Below are 19,079 nucleotides of genomic sequence, written 5' to 3' on the forward strand. Positions count from 1 at the left end.
GACCTCGGGCCTGTCTGTCTTCCGCGCTGGCTTCGCCGCGGGCCCGGGGGAGCCTCCGGGATGCCATCGGTCGCGCAGCAACTTCGCTCCCCCGCCCCCTGTGGTTCCCAAGTAACAGAAAGCTCCTCCTTGCACGCGCGGCTCGCCGGGAAACGCCCCTCTCTTGGGCTGTCGTAGGTTAGCGTCGTTACGGACACACGGTGAGGTTATTATGGGAAATGTAGTTCCAGGTGTTCTGCAGCAGCTGGGAACGCCCTCCCCTGTCGCCGCGGCAACGAGCAAGCGGCCGCGCGAGAAAAGCTGTGAAATGAAGTGAACGCGTGAAACGGGGCTGACTGGATGGAGCCGCTGGCCGCACGAGTGGGGCGGGACTTCCGGTATTGCCCTGGCAATGCTCCGTTTGCAGCCGGCGGTGGGTCTGTGCGGTCCTTTAGCTAGTACCGCGGGGGCGGGACGACGTCCCTCGAGTGCGGTGGGTGGCGAAGGAGAAAGGCGGCGACCCAGGCAGCGCCTCCGCACGTGCGGGCGTCCCTATGATGGCTCTGTCTACTTGAGGCTTGCGTGCCCCGCTTCCCCGGAGGCTGCTCCGCAGCCCTCAGAGCCTCGTACCCGGCGGAGACCGAGCTTCGAAATTTCCTCGGCGGCCCGAGGTGGCTGCGCTGCGCGCGGGGCGGCGGCGGAGTTCAGCTGACACTGGGCTTGCGTGCTGGTCGCAGGTTCCCATGGCTGAGGAGACGCTGGTGAGTGGTAGGGATCCGCTTCCAAATGAGCCCAGGAGGGAGCAAGGCTGGTCCCTCCTACTGGGAGCAAGGGAGGGCCGGGGCTCGGAGATGCCTGCGTGGTTACGAGCGGCGGCGAGGCTGCCTGGGGCGGGCGGGGGAGTTGTTGTTTTCCGTGGTGTCACTCGAGACACCACGTGCAGACCTGGCCTGTGGGGAGCTCATTAGTTTCATGCAGCTGGGGTGGACAGGAGAGGTTATGCTGGGCTGTGTGCCTTCGGGCAGCTGGATGAGCTCTGTGAGGTGATCCCTGGGGCTCGGGGATCTGGCGGGCAGGAGATAGGGAGCTCCTGTGCTCCCGGCTCTGTACATAGTTGGCATCTGTCTGGTCCCCAGCCTGTTGCTGTGGGCTGGATGCATACATAAGTAGTAATATTAGGAGCGAGGCACCAGTGGTATTGAGGGCCCTGGTAATTCGCTGAGGTGTAGGGATCTTAGGAAGAGGGAAGGATGAGAGTATGGGTGAGGGATTGGGGCTTAAAGGGAAAGATGTGGCAGGACCCTAAGTCACAGGTCAAGGGCCTGGATGTGTTTCTCTATCTACATTTTGGTTGGCTTTTCTGCCTACTGTTGACCCGAAGGCTCAGTTGAGTCCATCATGGCAGGGGGTGACCTTTGAGGACGTGGCCGTGTACTTCTCCCGGGAGGAGTGGAGTGTCCTTAATTCCACCCAGAGGAGCCTGTACCGTGATGTGATGCTGGAGAACTTTGCCCTCATTGTCTCGCTAGGTAAGACCCTCATACTCTCCCAGCAATCTGGCCACCTCTGCTTTTTCCCCAACGGGAACTTGTGTTCATCCTAAAGCCCCACCACGAAGACTGCTTTTTTCTCAGGTTCCCTGGGTTGGTGCCCATACCGGGACTGGGCTGTGCTCGTCCTGCCTCTCCCTGAGCAGCCCTGTTAGCAGCCTCAGCCTCAAGGGCTTCTGGGGGATGGCTTTGGTTCCCATGTTTACAATTTTCCCAACAAATCCGATGCAGCTCTCCCTTTTTCTATGACGGTGCTGAAGCTATGGCCCCTCTGCTCCCAGTTTTGCCACCTTCCTCCAAAGAAAATTGTATAGGGCCCTTCCTGGGCCAGGACTGAGCCATGAATTCAAAAGGGGGGAGAAAGAGAGGGATGTAAGAGAGAAATATCCATTGGTTGCCTCTCATATGCACCCTGACTGGGGACTGAACTGGTAACCCAGGCATGTGCCCTGATGGGGAATCACACCTGCAACTTTTCGCTTTGTGGGACAATGCCCAACCAACTGAGCCACACCTGTCAGAGCCTCCAGTACTTTAGCTGATAAGTGTAGACACCTTTATCTTATTTCCAATCTTATGGGAAAAGCAGTCTTTTACTAATGAGTATGATATTGACTATAGGTTTTTGCAGGTGAGGTTTCCTTCTCTTCCTAGTTTGTTGAGGGCATTTGGCATGAAAAGCCCTTAGATTGTGTTAAATCCTTTCCCATGTATATGGAAATTATAGTGTGATTTTTGTCCTCTATTCTGTTAACATGGTGCATTTCTGGATTTGGTTTTAATATGTTCCACCTTGCATTACTGGAATAAATCCCACTCTGTTGTGGCTTATAATCCCTTTTGTTAATTCCTGGATTTGGTTTGCTAGTATTTTTGCAACTAGATTCATAAGAGTTTTCAATGTACCCTGGTTGGCAAGCTCAGTTGTTATAGTGTCATCTGGATACACCAAGGTTGCAGGTTCAATCGCCAGTCAGCACACATAAGAACTAGCCAATGAATACATGGACAAGTGGAACAACAAATCAGTGTCTCTCTGTCTCTCAGCCCCGCTCTCCCTGCCCCTGCCCTTCCTCTCCCTCCTCCCTCTAAAAACTCAATAAATAATAAAAAAATTTAATGAATTATCAGTGGTGTAGTTTTCTTTTCTTGTAATGTCTCTGAATTGAATGTGAGGGTAATTTTGGCTTCAGTGGATGGAAAATGTTCCATCCTCTGTTTTTGGAAGAATTTGTATTTTTGTAATTCGTTAGCAATGTTTCCTTTTTCATTCTTCTTTGCAATAAATTGAATATTCTGTTTTTTCTTGTCAGTTTAACATTTGTCAATTGTGTTGATCTTTTCAAAAAAACATATTTTGGTTTCCTTGATTGTGTTTATCCAGTCTCTTTCATTTATTCCTACTCTTTATTATTTCATTCATTCTGCTAACTTTGGGTTTAGTTGCTCTTCTGTTTTCTGTTCCTTGAGGTATAAAGTTAGGATATCGGTTTGAGATTTCTTTTTTGATTTTTTTTTAAAGATTTTATTTATTTATTTTTAGAGAGGGAAGGGAGGGAGAAAGAGAGAGAGAGAGAGAAACATCAATGTGTGGTTGCTGGGGGCCATGGCCTGCAACCCAGGCGTGTGCCCTGACTGGGAATCGAACCTGCGATGCTTTGGTTCGAAGCCCGCGCTCAATCCACTGAGCTATGCCAGCCAGGGCTCTTTTTTGAATTTTTTAATAAGAGTTTATTTGAGCAAAAACTGATGACCCATGCCAGGGAGCAAGATCTCAAATGCCAGGGAGAAAAAGTGTTGCAGTATCTTTCGCACATTTGAAATTAAGGAGGAAGATTACATGAAGGTGAAAGAAAGTGAGGCAGGGACTGTATTCCAGTGTACTTCAGACCATGTGCTCTGGTGAGGGTTTTGAAAAGAGGCATTTCAAAGGTGTGTTAACCCAGATGCACAGTAACAAAGGACCGCACTAAAGAAGTTACAGGCCTAGGGTTTGACTACCCACCTTGACCTGCCCCCGTTAGGGATTTATGACCAGAGGTTTGAGATATTTTTTAAATATTCCTGTTGTAGCTCTGGCTGGTGTGGCTCAGTGGATTGAATGCTGGACTGTGAAACAGGATCGCCACCAGTTCGATTCCCAGTCAGGGTGCATGCCTGGGTTGCAGGCCAGGTCCCCAATATGGGGTGTGCAAGAGGCAACCACACATTGATGTTTCTCTCCCTCTTTCTCTCCCCCTTTTCCTCTCTCTAAAAATAAATAAATAAAATCTTTTTTTAAATAAATATGCTTGTTGTGAGAGAAATACATTTGTATTTTGATTTTGTTTCCAGCCCCTGGCACACAGCTCCTAAAACCTTTGGAATCTCTGTAGTGATGAGGATGTTTTTTTGTATGCTCGTTGTGACTGGTAGCTGGGGACCCCTAGATAGGTTCAGGATGAAGCATGGTCACCAGAAAGACTAAGGCATGATTGGAAGGTTGAATTTTCAGCCACTCCCTACCCCCTCCATCCTCCCAGCCCTCAGCCCCCCATAGACAGCATAAGGCCTGGAGTATATCACCAACAGTCAGTGGTTTGATCGATCATCGCTACATAGTGAAACCTCCGTTCAAACTTCTAAACCATGGTGCTTGGAGAGCTTCTGGATTGATGAACACGTGGAGGTGTTGGACTAGTGGCACCCCCCTGGGGAGGAGGTGTGGACACTCCTCAACTCCCATCCCCATCCCCACCCTGGGCACACCTTGCCCTGTGCATCTCTTCCTTTTGGCTGCTTCTGAGCTGTGTCCTTTATAATAAACTGGTGATCTAAGGAAACTCTTCTCTTGAGTTCTGTGAACCTGAGTTCTAGCAAATTAATGAACCTGAGGAGGGATCAGTTGTGGGAATCCCCGACTTACAGCCAGTTGGCCAGAAGTATGGGAGTCCTGAGACTTTCCATTGATGTCCAAAGTGGAAAGAGTCTTGTGCGACTGAGCCCTAAACCTGTGGTGTCTGACACTGATTCTGGGTACTTGGGGTCGGAATTGATGAAATCCTTGGACGCCAGTTGGTGTCAGAGCTGGAGAAGTGGTCTGGGAAACTCTCCACATACTTGGTGGCACAGGTGTTGTGAATAAAACAGCACGGAGGTGTTTGTAGCTATAATTTTCCCTTTAAGCACTGCTTTTCCCCCATAACGTTTATATGTTGCATTTTCGTTTTCATTCATCTAAAGGCGCTTTGTGCCTGGCTGGTGTGGCTCAGTGGATTAAGTGCCAGCCTGCCAACCAAAGGGTTGCCAGTTTGATTCCTGGTCAGGGCACATGTGTGGGTTGTGGGCAGGGTCCCTGGTTGGAGGTGTGGGAGGGGCAACTGATCGATATTTCTCTTACACATCATGTTTTTCTCCCTCTTTTTCTCCTTCCCTTCCCATCTCTTTAAAATTTACTAAATAAAATCTATTTAAAAACCTTAAAAGTGCTTTTAAATTTTTTTGTGGTTATTTAGAAGAGTTTTAGTTAAAGTCTATAAATTTGTGAGTTTCCCAACTTCTTTTCTGCCATTAAGTTCTGTTTAATTTCATTGCAGTCAGAGAATATACCTTCTTTTATTTTTAAATTTTTTAAGGGTCTTATTTATTTATTTATTTATTTATTTATTTTAGAGAGACAGTAGGGAGGGAGAAAGAAAGGAGGGAAAGAAACATCAATATGTGAGAGATACATCAATCAGTTGCCTCTTGCATGCCCTCAGCTGAGGACCTGGCCTGCAACCCAGGCATGTGCCCTGACCAGGAACAGAACTGGTGACCTTTTGATCCACGGGCTGGTGCTCAATCCCTTGAGCCACACCAGCCGGGGCAGAGAACATACTTTCTATGATTTCAGCCCTCTAAAATCCATTCAGGCTTGTTTTATGTCCTACCAAATGGTTTGCTGTGAGGAATGTTCCAGATTGAGAACATTGTGGAGAATGTGAGAATATGTATCTGCTGTCCTTAGGTGGCATGTCCTGTATGTGTCTGTTAGTTCTAGGTGACTTTTAGTGCTATTCAAGTGCTACATCCTTGTCCATTTTCTGCCTCATAGTTCTATCCCTTTATTGAAAGTTAGAACTTGAAATCTCCAATCATTATTGGTTATATATTTCTTACTTCAGTTATGCTAGTTATGCTCCATAAGAGATTCTTTTTTTAAAAATGTGGTAAAACATATAACATGAGATCTATCCTCTCAATGAATTTTTAAATGTACAGGAGAGGTTCCTTTTCTAATACTCAAGTTTCTTTCTGGTTGCCTTGGTGACATAAGATTCCTGTGGCGTGTGGCCGGCTGGCCTCTTAAACTTTCTTCCTCATAGGATTTGTACCTTCAAGATCCCATGCGGTGGCCCAAGTGGAGGATAAAGAAGAGCTCCAGATGGCCAACATGGTGGACATGACTCTGGTTCGCAGAGCAGAAGCCAGGAGGGGTCCTGGTTTTGGTGAGTGGCCTGGGGGAGCCTTGATCTCAGTGGTGGGCTGACAGCAGCTGGATCCCGTGTCTGTGTGCACTGGTGTTTTGGTTCTGAGGCTGGTGACCGCACCTTATTCCTACCCTGCCTTTCCCTCTGGACACACGGTATGGTATTGCCGTATCTACCATGACTCAGGCCCTGATGGCCCACTTTAGTGGCCTCTGTGTCTTGTCATTTCCCCTTCTCTGTGCTACAGTCATCTTTTCCTTCTTCACCATGCTTACCGTCACCAGTAGCTCAGGCCCTGATTAAAGCCCGTTGCAAAGACATGACTTGGCTCAGAGACCCAGCTCTCCTCCCTACACTCTACTGTGTTTGTGTCCTCACCCCTGTTGAGGTCTCCCCTGTTCTGTGATCTGGCAGAACCCTGTTGTGCAGGGCCAGCCCTTTCTCAGCAGACATTTCCCTGTTACTCCCTGGGGATTCCGTGGACCCTCACTGGGTGTGTCTGGCGTGCACAGGCGATAAAGGTGCCTCCTGTTGCTAATCCAGCTCTCTGCAACTGATGTGTCTCCGTTTTAGGTTGTCCCTGTAGACTGGACGATGGGGAGGCCCCTCCTCAACAGGTAAGGAGCTACAGAGTCCACCTGTCAGAGAAGCACCTTCTGGGTGGAGAGACTGTGAAAGACATCCCTGCCACCTTAGGCCACCTCCGGCTCCAGGCCACCCACAGCAAGGGGGAGCCATGCAGGAGCCTGGGGCACAGGGAGCCCTTCCTACCCAGCCCCAGTCGCAACCAGCAGCAGCAAGGAGACCACACCACACAGAAGTCCTTCAAGTGCAGCGGCTGCAGGAAGGCCTTCCCGAAGGCCTTCACGCTCCTTGACCACCTGGTAACCCACTGTGAAGAAAGACCTTTCAGGTGGCCGAAAGGTGGAAGTGTCCCCAAGGAGAACTCAACCCTTCATCACCGAAAAATCCACACTGGAGAGTCATCCAACGTGTGTAATGAGTGTGGAAAGGCCTTCAGTTACCCATCTAAACTAAGGAAGCACCAGAAGGTTCACACAGGTATAAAACCTTTCAAGTGTGGTGAGTGTGGAAAAACTTTCAACCGCAAAGACGCCCTTGTTCTGCACCAGAGAATTCACACTGGAGAAAGGCCCTACGCCTGCAGCGAATGTGGCAAAGCCTTCAGTGTCCTGTCCACCCTCATTCGGCACCGGAAAGTTCACATTGGAGGCAGGCCATATGAATGCCGGGAATGTGGGAAGTTCTTTAAATACAACCAGAGCTTCATTCTCCACCAGAGAGTTCACACTGGAGAAAAGCCTTATGAGTGCAAGCAGTGTGGGAAGGCGTATGTGACCCGCTCGGGCCTGTACCAGCACTGGAAGGTCCACACTGGAGAACGGCCCTACGAGTGTGGCCTGTGTGGGAAGACCTTCACCACCAGGTCCTACCGCAACCGGCACCAGCAGTTCCACACAGAGCAGAGGTCCTATGAGTGTACGGAGTGTGGGAAAGCCTTCAAACACAGTTCTACCCTCCTTCAGCACAAGAAAGGCCACATTGGAGAAAGGCCATAGGGGGACAGGATGTGGGAAGGCCTTTCACCATAGCTGGCACCTCGCTCAATAGGGAGGGCATCTCTGCAGAAAGGAGATTGAGGAGAGGAGCCATTTGAAAGCTAAACTGGGTACTCTGTCACTCATGCTGTGCTGTGGGGGTGTCATGTATGAGGGAAGGTTGGGAGCTGTGTTGCACTCTGACCTGCACAAGCTGTGACAGAAACCATCACACCTCTGCCACCTGGCACCTCTCCCTAATGCATTGTCACCCTAATGTGCTCAGAGACAGCAGACCATGCACCCTGCTGTGTATGGAACAGTCATGAATGGTGGGGCCTGTGTTGGGCCTTATTCCCCCGAGTGGTTTAGGTGTGGACACGACCTACCTATGGCCAACAACTTAGCTAAGCAGTGTCTACAGAGGACATCTGGGGAAGGTGAACCGATTTCATGGACACTGTTGACACTGCATGCGGTACCTGTTGTGGGTTTACCCAACCCTGGGACTGTCTCACACTGCTCTAGAAGGCATAGCAATAAAGGCCTTGTTGCTTAAGTCATCTTTAATGTAGGGTGTTCTGATCCCTGTGTGAGGGGATGTTGAACAAAATTGGGCTCATGAATAGAGGGAATGGCTTCTATAGGCACCCCTGACTCTTGTCTGCCTGGGAGGGGACAGCAGGATGGCAGAGAACAGTTCTAGCTGAGGACGGTGTCACTTGCATTGGTGCCTGAGACCTGCAGGGAGAGACTGAAAGTCTTGGTGGGTGAATCGTGTAGTCTGGGTGTCAGGTTTATTGGTGGGTCAAGACCAGAGAGTTGGGGGCTTGCTGGTGTGGTTCAGTGGATTGAGAGCTGGCCTGTGAACTGAAAAGTTGCCAGTTTGATTTCCAGTCAGGGACATGCCTGAGTTGTGGGCCACATCCCCAGTTGGAGGGGTGAGGCAACTGATGATGTATCTCTTGCACATTGTTCCTCCCCCTCTTTCTCCCTCCATTCCTGTCTCTCTAAAAAAAAATTCTTTGAGAAGTTGGCATTAGATGCCCCATGTGTCTGAGGATGTGAGCCAGGGCTGTTGTTCTCAGGGAATGTTCCTGAATCTCCGGCACTGTTCAGAGGAAGCTGTTTCCAGAGTCAGCTCAGCAGCTGTGTCCTCTGAAATCTAGAATGTGGAGTAAGTTGTAGACTAACCACAAGACCTGCAGGGGCCTATTGGAAGACAAGTGGGCACAGAAACCCTGCAGTAACGCATGGGGAGCCTGGTACACTAGCAGGTCTGAGCCAGGTTCTAGAGAGGCCTCCACAAGTGCTCCAGCAGCTGCGATTTCAGGGGCTGAGGGTCACATAAATTCTCGGGATTACAGACCTGTCATCTGTGGCCAAGGTCACTCTCAGCCAGTTATCTGTCTACCCATCTTCTGGGTTCTCCTAACCTCTGTGCATGTTCACCTCATGGCCATCGCTCAGTGTCCTGGGATGTGGCTCTAGGGACCCAGCCAGTGTTCCTGGTATCTGCACACCATGGCGTTCAATGTTTTTGCTGCCACTGTCCCTGGGCTCAAGGGAGAAGTGGTTGATCTTGTGGTTTGTGGGACCTTTTGATTTAAAAAATGTTGGAAACTTTTCCCACAAGGTAAATGAAATGCCAGTTAAGCAAAATTTGTTGCCTGTAGCTGTGTCCCTGGCCCTGAAACTGCTTCCTGTCAAGAACGTTAGCAGGAGCTCTTTCTCTTCTGGTCCCAGGTGCTTCAAGAGCCGTGGGTGTGGGTACAGAGATGGCCAAGTCCAAGAACCACACCGTGCGCATCCAGTCCCAAAAATGGCACAGAAATGGCATCAAGAAACTCTGATTACAGATATGAATTTCTCAAGGGGATAGATTCCAAGTTCCTGAGGAACATGTGCTTTGCCAAAAAGCACAAGGGCCTGAAGAAGATGCAGGCCAACAACACCAAGGCCATGAGCACACATGCTGAGGCTCTCGAGGCCCTGGTCAAGTCCAAGAAGGTCAAGCCCAAGATCCCAAGGGGCAGCAGCCACAAGCTCAGTCAACTTGCTTACATTGCTCACCCCAAGCTCAGAAAACATGCTTGTGCCCACATCACCAAGGGTCTCTGGCTCTGCTGATCAAAGGCCAAGGCCTAAACCATGCCCCAGGCTGCAGATGCAGCCACAGGTCAGGGTCCCAAAGGTGCCCAGGCCCCTGCGAAGGCTCCATAGTAGAGGCCTCTGTCTGCCGCCGTGAGGACAGAAGGACTGACGTGTGCACCCTTGAGGCTGGGGTCCTCCTGTGGTGTTTGTGCAAATAAACCTGAGGCAGGGTTTGTCTGTCAGAACAAAAACATTAGCAGCAGGGTTTGTCAAAAAAAGAAAGAAAAGAAAAAACATTAGAAGGAATTGTGTTTGGAGAGAGCTAGGGACCCAACATGAGGGGCTGTGGGCTGCAGTGCTCATCCTACCATGTACTGGGGCTGGAAACCACCGCTGCTGCCTCTAACTGCTGATTCTTCCCGCCCATCCTGATGGCTGAAGGGGTGATGACCATACCACGGACAACTTCAGTAGGGCTTGGAGTAGAGTTTTTGGTCAGCCTGCTCAAATTCTCCCCAGCACCATAAAATGTATGCCCATCTTTCATCCACTCAGGCCCTTTCCTGAGTGTAAGAACTGTCTGTCTCCCACATGAGGGTTTGTGTGAGAGCAAAGTCAAGCCAAGCCAGGCAGGGCTCAGGTCTCTAAACAAGTGGGGGTGGGTAGCTTTGGCTAGATCTCATAGGATGGCCCCGCACCTGGGTGAGGGGTCCTTGGCACTTGCCCTAAATCTGCTTTCTGGTCTCTTGCTGGGGCTCCATATATAGCAGCCAACCTGATGGGGGTGTGGGTGGAGAGTAGTTTCCCTGTTGATACTGGGATATCTGGAACAAAGCCCAATGGCTCTGACCCTTTGACATGCTCAGGGTACCAGTTTGAGCAGGAGTCAGTCATTCCATCAGGTTGGCTCAAGCTCACCTGGCAAGCCAGCTCCGGCAGTCCATGGAAGCTCTTCCAGGATCTACCCAGCAGCTCCTGGTCCTTTGTTTTGTGACCCCAACTTGTCAGAGATGCCTGCTCCACCCCAGTCCTTCTGCCTTTCCCACTAAAACCCCTTCAACAACTTGGCCAAAATGTCCCCTCTTCATGAGTCCCTTCACTCACTGTTCCGTTAGGAGTTTTCTCCCTTTCTATCTTCTATGCCATGATGTTAGGCTGGACGCTAACCCTCCTGCACCTGCTTGTCCTCATAGATGTCTGCGTATTTGAAATCAGGGCCACATTTGTGTTTGTTAAAGACTTAGGAACAGCCCTGGCTGGGTATCTTGGTTGGACCATTGTCCTGATAGGCCAAGGTTGCAGGTTCGATTCCTGGGCAGAGCACATGTATGAGTCAACCAATGAATGCATAAGTAAGTGGAACCATGCTGTTCTCTCCTCCTCCTCCCTCTTAAAAATCAGTAAATAAACATTAAAAGACTTGGCAATATACCAACAAGGGCTCAAGGATTTACTAATATTGGAATCAAGCAATAATGTGTTTCTTGCCTTCTTCCTTGCTTGTGGATGGTCATTATTTTGTCATCTTCACAAGATGGGGAGAAGCAGCTCTGGTATCTTTTGACTTTTTTTTAAAAAGACCTTATTTTTTTATTTAGAGGGGAAAGAAGGGGGGAGAGACATTGAATATGAGAGAGAAGCACCAACCAGTTGCCTCTTGCACACCCCAACTGGGGAGCAGGCCTGCAACCCTGGCACATGCCCTGACTGGGAATCAAACCGGTGACCTTTCAGTTTGCAAGACGATGCTCCACCCACTGAGCCACACCAGTCAGGGCTCTCTGGACTTCTTATAAGGACACTAATCCCATCACAGAGTCCCATCCTTATGATCTCATCTGAACCTAATTAGCTGCCAAAGGCCCCATCTTCTGATACTATCACAGAGAGGGTGAGGACTTAAACCAATGAATTCTTGGGTGTGTGTGTACAAACCTTCAGTCCATAACATCACCTAAGGAACCAAAGCAATTCATTGTGACTCTCATAGATTAAGACTTAGTCCTCATGGTGATTGGACACAATGTCAGTTTCATAAAATAAAACAAATTGGTGGCAGTTGTGATTATTAACACCAGAATCAACATGAACTGCTGGGAATATTTTCAGTTGAATACCATCCACCCATGGGGAACGTGCATCTTCCCCAAGAAGCCCAAACTGGACATCCCACAAGACCCCTCAACCAGCATGGGGTCAGTTCATTCCAGAGTACTCTCAAGAGGCAATGGGAATGAAACCATCCAATGGGCCCAAAACAATCCCGATTTACTCTGGGATAGGGGAGAGAAGGCACAGTAAGCTGTTTTCTCCATGCATATGCAAGTGACTGCTGCAACTGTCTGGATCCAGGCAGGCTGGGCAGGGTCTCCAGGGCACATAGCTCTGCCTGGTCCCTAGGCTGCTTGGAAAAGGCACAGCAGTTTCCAAAGGCTTCTCCACATCAGTGGTGCATGCAGGTAATTTCTCTGCAGTTCTACTGGATGAAGTTTGACCTGAATGAAGACTCACAGTCTATTTCTGTAAGACTCCACTCAAGTATGAATCATTTTATGCTGAGCAAGGCTACAGAGGCAGGTAAAGATTTTCCCACAGTGGCCACACTCATAAGTCCTTTCTCTGGTATGAACTACCTGGTGTTGAACAAGTGTGAACCTTTCACTAAAAGCTTTCCCACACTGGCTGCACTCATATAGCCTTTCTTGTGTGTGAACTCTGGTGACGAACCTGGTGAGTTGTTGCTGAAGTCTCTCCCTTACTGCACTCATAATGCCTTTCTCTAATGTGAACTCGTCAGTGATAAATGAGGCTGGACTTTCAGCTAAAGAATTTCCCACATTCACTGCACTCATAAGGCCTTTCTCCAGTGTAAACTTTCAGATGTTTAATGAGAATGGAGTGTTGACTAAAGAATTTCCCACATTCATTGCACTCATACAGCCTTTCCCTTGTATGAACCTTCCAGTGCTCAATGAGACTAGAACTGTGAACAAACACCTTCCCATATTCACTGTAGTCATAAGGCCTTTCTCCAGTGTGAATCCTGCAGTGCTGCATCAGGCTGGAGCTGCAGCTGAAGGCTTTCCAGCATCTGCTGCATTCGTAAGGCCTTTGCCCAGTGTGTAATTTCTGGTGCTGAATGAGGGTGGTGCTATTGCTGAAGGCTTTCCCACATTCACTGCATTCAAAAGGCCATTCTCATTCTCCAGTGTGTACTTTCTGATGTCGAAGGAGGTGGGCCCTTTGGCTAAAGTCTCTTCCACATTCACTACATTCAAAAGGTCGTTCTCCAGTGTGAACTTTCTGGTGCTGAGCAAGATTGGAGTTATTGTTAAAAGCTCTTCCACACTCACTGCACTTGAAAGGCCTTTCTCCAGTGTGAACCCTCCGGTGCTGAATGAGAGCAGAGCTCCGGCTGAAGGCTTTACCACATTGATTGCACTTATGTGGTCTTACCTGGGTATGAACTTCCTGATGCCGAAGGAAATTGGACCTTTGGCTGAATGCTCTTCCACATTTGCTGCACTCAAAAGGCCTTTCTCCAGTGTGAACATTCTCATGCTGACTGAGGTGTGACCTGTTATTAAAGGTTTTCCCACATGCACTACACTCATAAGGCCTTTCTCCTGTGTGAATTTTCTGGTGATGAAGGAGTGCAAGTTTGTGGCTGAAGGTTTTCCCACAGTCACTACACTCATAGTATTTTACTCCAGTGGGAAATTTCTGGTGCTGCCTCAGCTTACATGGGTACCTAAGGTCCTTCCCACACTCTTTACATACATGAAATGTTTCTCCAGTGTGAAATTTTTGGTAATTAACAAGGTTTGATTTCTCCTCTAAGGAATTTCTAACTGTTGGACATTTAAATGCTGTCTCTTCAGAATGAGTGTTCAGGTGGTTAAGGGGGGCCGAGTTCTTCTGGAAGGCTTTACCACAGTCACTGCAGTTGAGGAACTTCCATGTGATATGGACTTCTGGGAGCTGCCCAAGGTTGGAACTGTGTGGGAAGAACTCTCTGCACTCGGTGCTCCGATGTGACTTCCCACTGCTGTCAATGGCTGGATACTGATGGAGGTCATGGCTGTCTAAGACATCCTTACCACCTTCCCTGCAAGTGAAGGGCTTCTCTGGCAGGTAGACCATGGAGCTCTTCACAAATGAGTCCCTGTCTTTGTCCCATCTGAAGGGCTTCTCTCCACTGTGCTCCTTCTGGTACTGGGGAAGATTTTCATTGAACCAAAACTCTCTTTCACGTGCTCCACACGTGCAGGGGGTCTCCTCAGGATGTGTTCCTTGGTACTGATCTAGATGCAAAATGTCTCTTATGAATGGGCCACACATGTCACAGGTATCAGTCTTCAGGGTAGAAGGATAGGGGATCCTGAGCTGGGACAACCCTTCTATAGGAGCATTCTGCTTGGAACAAGCCTCACCTTGCACTTCATGCCAACGACCTGAAAGCAGAGAAATTTGTAGTTAACTTAGTGTTCCACTTGGTGGAAAGGGTGACTGCATTAGAAATGTGTAAATGACACATACAGGAAGGGGCCCCAGGGATTGTTGACAGGCCAAGGGGGCCAGAATAAGAGTGAGGGGCTGACTGGTGCAGGATGACACCCAGCCATGCCACAGAATACAACAGGCCTCACTAGAGACAAGGACAGAGATGGGGCATAGGGCATGAATAAACATCCCTCAAAGTGAGATGTGTGTACACACACGTATGGCCAATAAGCACATGAAAAGATGTTCAACATCATCAGTCATTAGAGAAATGCAAATCCAAACCATAATGAGATACCACTTCACACCCACTAGAATGGTTATAACAGTGGGGCAGTTCCATTCCTACACATACAACCAAGAGAAATGAAAACATAGCTATACAAAAACTTGTATGTGAATGTTCACAGCAGTATTTTTTCATAATAGCCAAAAAGTGGAAACAAGCCAAAAGTCCATTAACTGCATACATAAACTCTATACAATGTAATACTTTTCAGTCATTAAATAGGAATGAGTGTTGTATAGTCTACAACACGGGTGAACCTCTGAAACATGAGCTAAGTGAAAGGCAGTCACAGGGAAGCATAAATTCTGTGGCTCTGTTTATATGAAATGTCCAGAATAAGCATATCTGTATAGTCAGAATGTAGGTTATAGTCAGAGGTTGCCCCTGACTCAGGAGAAAGGGATGAGGGAGGACAGGGTACAAACTTTCCCTTAGGTGATGAAAATGTTCTAAAATCAAATTGTGATATTTATACAGCTATGTAAACATATAGTTTTAAAGGGTGAATTTTATGATGTATCTCAATGAAGCCGTTGTTGTTTCTTTTTTTAACCTTCACCCGAGGACATGCTTGTTGATATTTTAGACAGAGAGGAAGAAAGAGAGAGAGAAAGAGAGGGAGAGAAACATCAATGTGAGAGAGAGACACTGATCACTTGTTTCTGGCATGCTCCCCTACTGGAGACCAAACCCGCAACCTAGGCATGTGCCCTGACCCGGAACTAAACCAGTGACCTTTCAGTTTATGGGACAGATGCTCCAACCAACTGAGCCACATTGGCCAGGGCTAAAAGTGTTTTCCAAAAACGTCTCATGGGGGGAGGGGCAGAACCTGGGCATGACCCCACAATGGGTCAAGCTCATTGGGATCCATTAGGCAGAGCAGAGATGCCTGATCCCCAGTCTCTGCTCCTGCAAGACATCTGGGCAACAGTTAACTGGGATCACTCATGAGACCATCCAGGGAAAGACAGGGGAATGCACACAGCCCAGTCCCAGCTCCTACAACACGAAACCTGGTAAGGAAGCCTCATCCATGGTTGGGCTTTGGGATAAACAGAACTTTCTATGAGGAAGAAGCATAGGGCAGAAGCTGGCCACCATGGTGCAGCAGGGCATAAGGATCTTACCAAGCGAGGTCATGAGCTCAAAGTTCTCCAGCATCACATCATGATACAGGTGCTTCTGAGCCTCATCAAGGAGCCCCCACTCCTCCTTGGAGAAGTACACAGCCACATCCTCAAAGGTCATTGGGCTCTGCAGTGATGAGACCGGGGGCCAAAAAGTGAGCTGAAAAACAAAGAAACAAAATAGTCCAATGCACACATCCAAGCCCTTGACCTGTGACTCAGAGTTCTGCAATATCTACCACTAACATCTCTTCTTGTAGCCCTCTCAGTCCATCCTCTTCAGGCCCCACTTGAGAGGAGAGAGCAGGCCCTGGAACCATTGGTATCCCTCTCCCCTTGCACTCCCCAGTCACTGTATTCAGGCCAATACGACCTAGAGGAACAAAAAGCAGGTGGGCAGATGGATGCTGTCTGAGCTCTGGGCTGCCATGCTGCTCCCCTCCCCGAACCAGCCACTTTCCCTTATATGCCCCACATGTGAGAAAACTAGTGCTCTTCTTCCTCCCTCAAGCCTCTAGCACCAGGGCCCATTTGATTCACATTCCCTTACCTTGTACAGGGACCATATTATCAGCATGTCTCCACCCCTCTACCCCAGGTCCACAGAGTAAGCAACTCCCTCGAGTTCCCCTTTCCACAGTGGACATGGCACACTCGAGAAAGACAACTGGCATCCAATAATGATTTGGCCTGCCCCAGGTCTCTAAAAACCCCCACTGCAAGAGATGGCCATCACCCTTCTAATAAACGCCTCCCCTTCTGATGCAGACACCGGCCCACAGTGTCCGCATCATTATGGATGAAATGAGACATTCACACGGACTACCGAGTCTGGTGAAGGAAAAGGGACAGCATGGCTTTCCTCTCAAGGGGAGCAAAAGCCTTGGCCCTTGCCATGACCAGCCTTTATTGGGTCTCTCGGCACATTACTTGATGGTCCTCATATACTATTCACAGGTTCACTTTAGGTGGTTACCTTTTACAGAAAACCAAGGGGCCAGTGCCCCTAATCACATCACAAGAGAGGGATATTTGCAAATGAAAGGCAAACGTGGTTGAACCAGGTTACACTCATCCTTGGAAGGTTTAGCATGGATTTTAGGAAGCTACTTTGCAGTAAATGTCCTCAATTCAGGGTGAGGGAGTTTTTTAGCAACAGCAAGACTCAAAGCAGCCTAGGTACACTGCAGGCCTGATTCCCCACTGGAGAATCTATCCATGGGTGTGAGCCCTGTGCATCTCTGAGTGGGAGCTGGGCCCACGCCACACAGAATGATCTCTTACACCCTTCCCATCCAGTCACCAAAAAGAACCTGAACCATTGCAGCCACCTCCTTGATGGTCTTCCTGCCTCCAACCTCACCACACTGCTCTCCACCCAACATCCAGAGGGAGTCAGTCAAGACCTGATCACATCACCTCCCTCCTCTGTCCTTGACTCCCACCACCTTTGATTACAGGCTGCGCCTGTCAGCCTGCCATTCCAGGCCCAACTCTGGTCCCCCTGGCCCCCTATTTCCAGCAGATGAAATGGAGACTTGCTGTTCCCGCAACACTTCCACCTCACTTCCAAGCAATTTGCACATGCTGATCCCTGTGCCTGGACACTCTTCCAGGCCTTATCCCATAAGATTCCAAAAATCTTACCGTATAAGCTTTGGCCTGGATTCAGAATGCTGGGGAAAGTGACAATCAGGGCCCCAGACTCGTGTAGGCAAAGGTCTTAGGCACCACCTTCCTCAACCCCTGATTTTGAGGGCCGGATCCTCCACTCACCTTTGGCGAGTCCATGCGCGACACTGCCGGCTGGGTAGGAACCTGCAGGCTCATCTGAATCCCAACCTCCACTGGTCGGAGGACCACGGACCAACAGTCGCACTCGGTATAAGGGCCTTCGTCTCCACAGTATAAATGGACCCGAGGAGCCTGGAGCTTCCTCCAGGGGCTGTGCGACGAAGGTGGGTTGCAGAGATTTCGTGGGCTCGGTTCCACATCCGGTAAAATCGGGGGTCAGCAAGAAGCAACCATTGGTGTGAGTGAAAGTGCCTGCAAACTTGTGGCAAGAGTCTTGGCACTTCCCTGCCCCCTTCTCTTCAGGTGCAGTGGCCGCCAGCGTCAGGCGCCACCGGCGAAACAAATACGCAATGGCGACGACTGAAGTCCCCCTCCATACTCCGCGCCCCTCTCGAAGCACCCCACTCCAGAGACCGATTGGCTCCAGGCTCGCCTCCTCCAACTACTGTTTCCCTGAGCCAATCGAAGTGCCGCCTGTTCGTTGCCTAGGTGATCAGGAAGGACGCACCACGCGACACTGCTCACCAGATGCGAACTACCTTACCCAAACAGCCCCTCGCCGTGCGTCCTCACCAGTGCTGGCCAATGACAGCTTAAAAAAGGGCATTTCTGGGCGTACTCTGGCCAATAATCGCCTAGGGACAGGGCAGAATTTCGCGTGTCGGACTGCTGCTTTGGCGTTTGTCAGGTCATCATAGGGAGGAGGGACCGAGTTGCCGGGCTGTGGACCTTTCCTAAGAGGTTTCCGGTGCCCAAGGAAACCAAACAGGGAATGCGGGAGAGTCTGGAGGTCCGGCGTCTGTACCCTGTATGCCCTGCGACTGCAGCAAACTAAAACCTCCACCAGCCAGGGTGTCCTCGGCCGTAAGGGGGCGGGCCCTCGGCTCGGTGTCCGCTTTGAGGAGCCCGAGACCCAAGCTACCCGTCCCGTGGTCAGAACCACCCTGTGACCGGACTGCGGGCGTGACGCGTGAGCCGAGCAGGTAGCTGGCGGTGAGGAAGGGTCTCCTGGCCCCACTAGGCTGGACTCCGAGCCCCGGTGCCCCAAGTTCCCCTCTGATCCCCAGGCCTCGGCGTTTAGTGCGGTGGGGGTCTTCTTTCAGAATCCTGGATGGTGGGATGTGGAGGGTGTAGATAGATCTGCACGTGCACGGACTCGGCAGGGAGACCCACCTGAGAGCGCTCGGGAAGGGCCTGTCCCCACTGCAGGGAACCGAGGGCGTGAGTTGGAGGTCCACCTCGTTGGACGGCTGAGAGCAGGGAGACTCAGGATGCTGCTACTGCAGTATTCCTCAGGAGGGTTGTGAGGGGGCCAGTCGGCAACAGGAACAGGGCGTGGGGGAAGTGGTCAGATTCCGGGTAGATTCCTGCCGGCATGGGGCTGAGTGAAAGACCATCCCAAGTGTTTAGGAAGAATGAGTTGCTGCCCTTGGAGATCGGAGGTTGGCAGGAGGAGGCCGTTTTGGAGATTAGCAGTTGGACTTTGTTGGTGTCGAGTCCCAATTGTCTGGAGAACTGCGGGCCGAGGTGACAGACACGTGCCCATGTGAACACACAGGGAGTCCCCGTTTGGCCTCTGGGTGTCCAGGCTGCAGTGCAGTGGTGGCGAGGACCAGGGAAGGGCCTGAGAATGGGGCTTTGTAAGGCTGTGGTTACAGATGGGCCCTGGGGTGTCCAGTCTAAGGACCGCTGGCTGGGTGGAGGATGTAGGAGCAGAAAAGAGAAGCACT

At 50.0% G+C, this 19,079-nt stretch overlaps 2 protein-coding genes, 1 long non-coding RNA gene and 1 pseudogene across 5 annotated transcripts; 3 read left to right on the forward strand and 1 right to left on the reverse strand.

Moving 5' to 3' along the window:
* The first annotated feature begins 372 nt into the window (after positions 1 to 372).
* ZNF584 (zinc finger protein 584) lies at positions 373 to 9,884 on the forward strand. Of its 3 annotated transcripts, none has more exons than XM_028530488.2 (4): positions 373 to 740; positions 1,385 to 1,508; positions 5,876 to 5,998; positions 6,554 to 9,884. In XM_028530488.2, exons 1-4 carry the CDS (start codon positions 723 to 725, stop codon positions 7,558 to 7,560), a joined length of 1,272 nt encoding a protein of 423 aa, XP_028386289.1. In that variant the 5' UTR covers positions 373 to 722; the 3' UTR covers positions 7,561 to 9,884. The 3 variants fall into 3 exon arrangements, with proteins under 3 accessions (XP_028386289.1, XP_035869361.1, XP_035869362.1); XM_036013468.1 differs by having other exon boundaries at positions 434 to 740; positions 1,361 to 1,508; positions 6,554 to 8,257; XM_036013469.1 differs by lacking the exon at positions 1,385 to 1,508 and having other exon boundaries at positions 439 to 740; positions 6,554 to 8,257.
* LOC114511701 lies at positions 9,297 to 9,695 on the forward strand (annotated as a pseudogene).
* A 1,760-nt stretch (positions 9,885 to 11,644) lies between the features above and the next one.
* Positions 11,645 to 18,456, reverse strand: ZNF132 (zinc finger protein 132). Its single transcript, XM_028530483.2, is given in 4 exon segments — positions 11,645 to 12,351; positions 12,353 to 14,087; positions 15,556 to 15,715; positions 17,332 to 18,456. Coding segments are annotated over 4 exon segments (2,133 nt in total). The 5' UTR covers positions 17,386 to 18,456; the 3' UTR covers positions 11,645 to 12,167.
* On the forward strand, positions 18,252 to 19,054 carry LOC118497808. The gene is made up of 2 exons (XR_004900334.1): positions 18,252 to 18,342; positions 18,453 to 19,054. It is a non-coding gene; the product is annotated as an uncharacterized LOC118497808 (long non-coding RNA).
* The last annotated feature ends 25 nt before the right edge of the window (positions 19,055 to 19,079 follow it).

This window comes from Phyllostomus discolor, chromosome 12 (assembly GCF_004126475.2).
Source record: "Phyllostomus discolor isolate MPI-MPIP mPhyDis1 chromosome 12, mPhyDis1.pri.v3, whole genome shotgun sequence".
Classification (NCBI taxonomy): Eukaryota; Metazoa; Chordata; class Mammalia; order Chiroptera; family Phyllostomidae; genus Phyllostomus; species Phyllostomus discolor.

What these genes read in the sequence shown, in the direction of transcription:
- ZNF584 (XM_036013468.1), top strand. An exon ending in TGCCCTCATTGTCTCGCTAG is followed by an intron (nt 1,509 to 5,875) that starts GTAAGACCCTCA and finishes TCTTCCTCATAG; the next exon opens with GATTTGTACCTTCAAGATCC. An exon ending in CAGGAGGGGTCCTGGTTTTG is followed by an intron (nt 5,999 to 6,553) that starts GTGAGTGGCCTG and finishes TCTCCGTTTTAG; the next exon opens with GTTGTCCCTGTAGACTGGAC.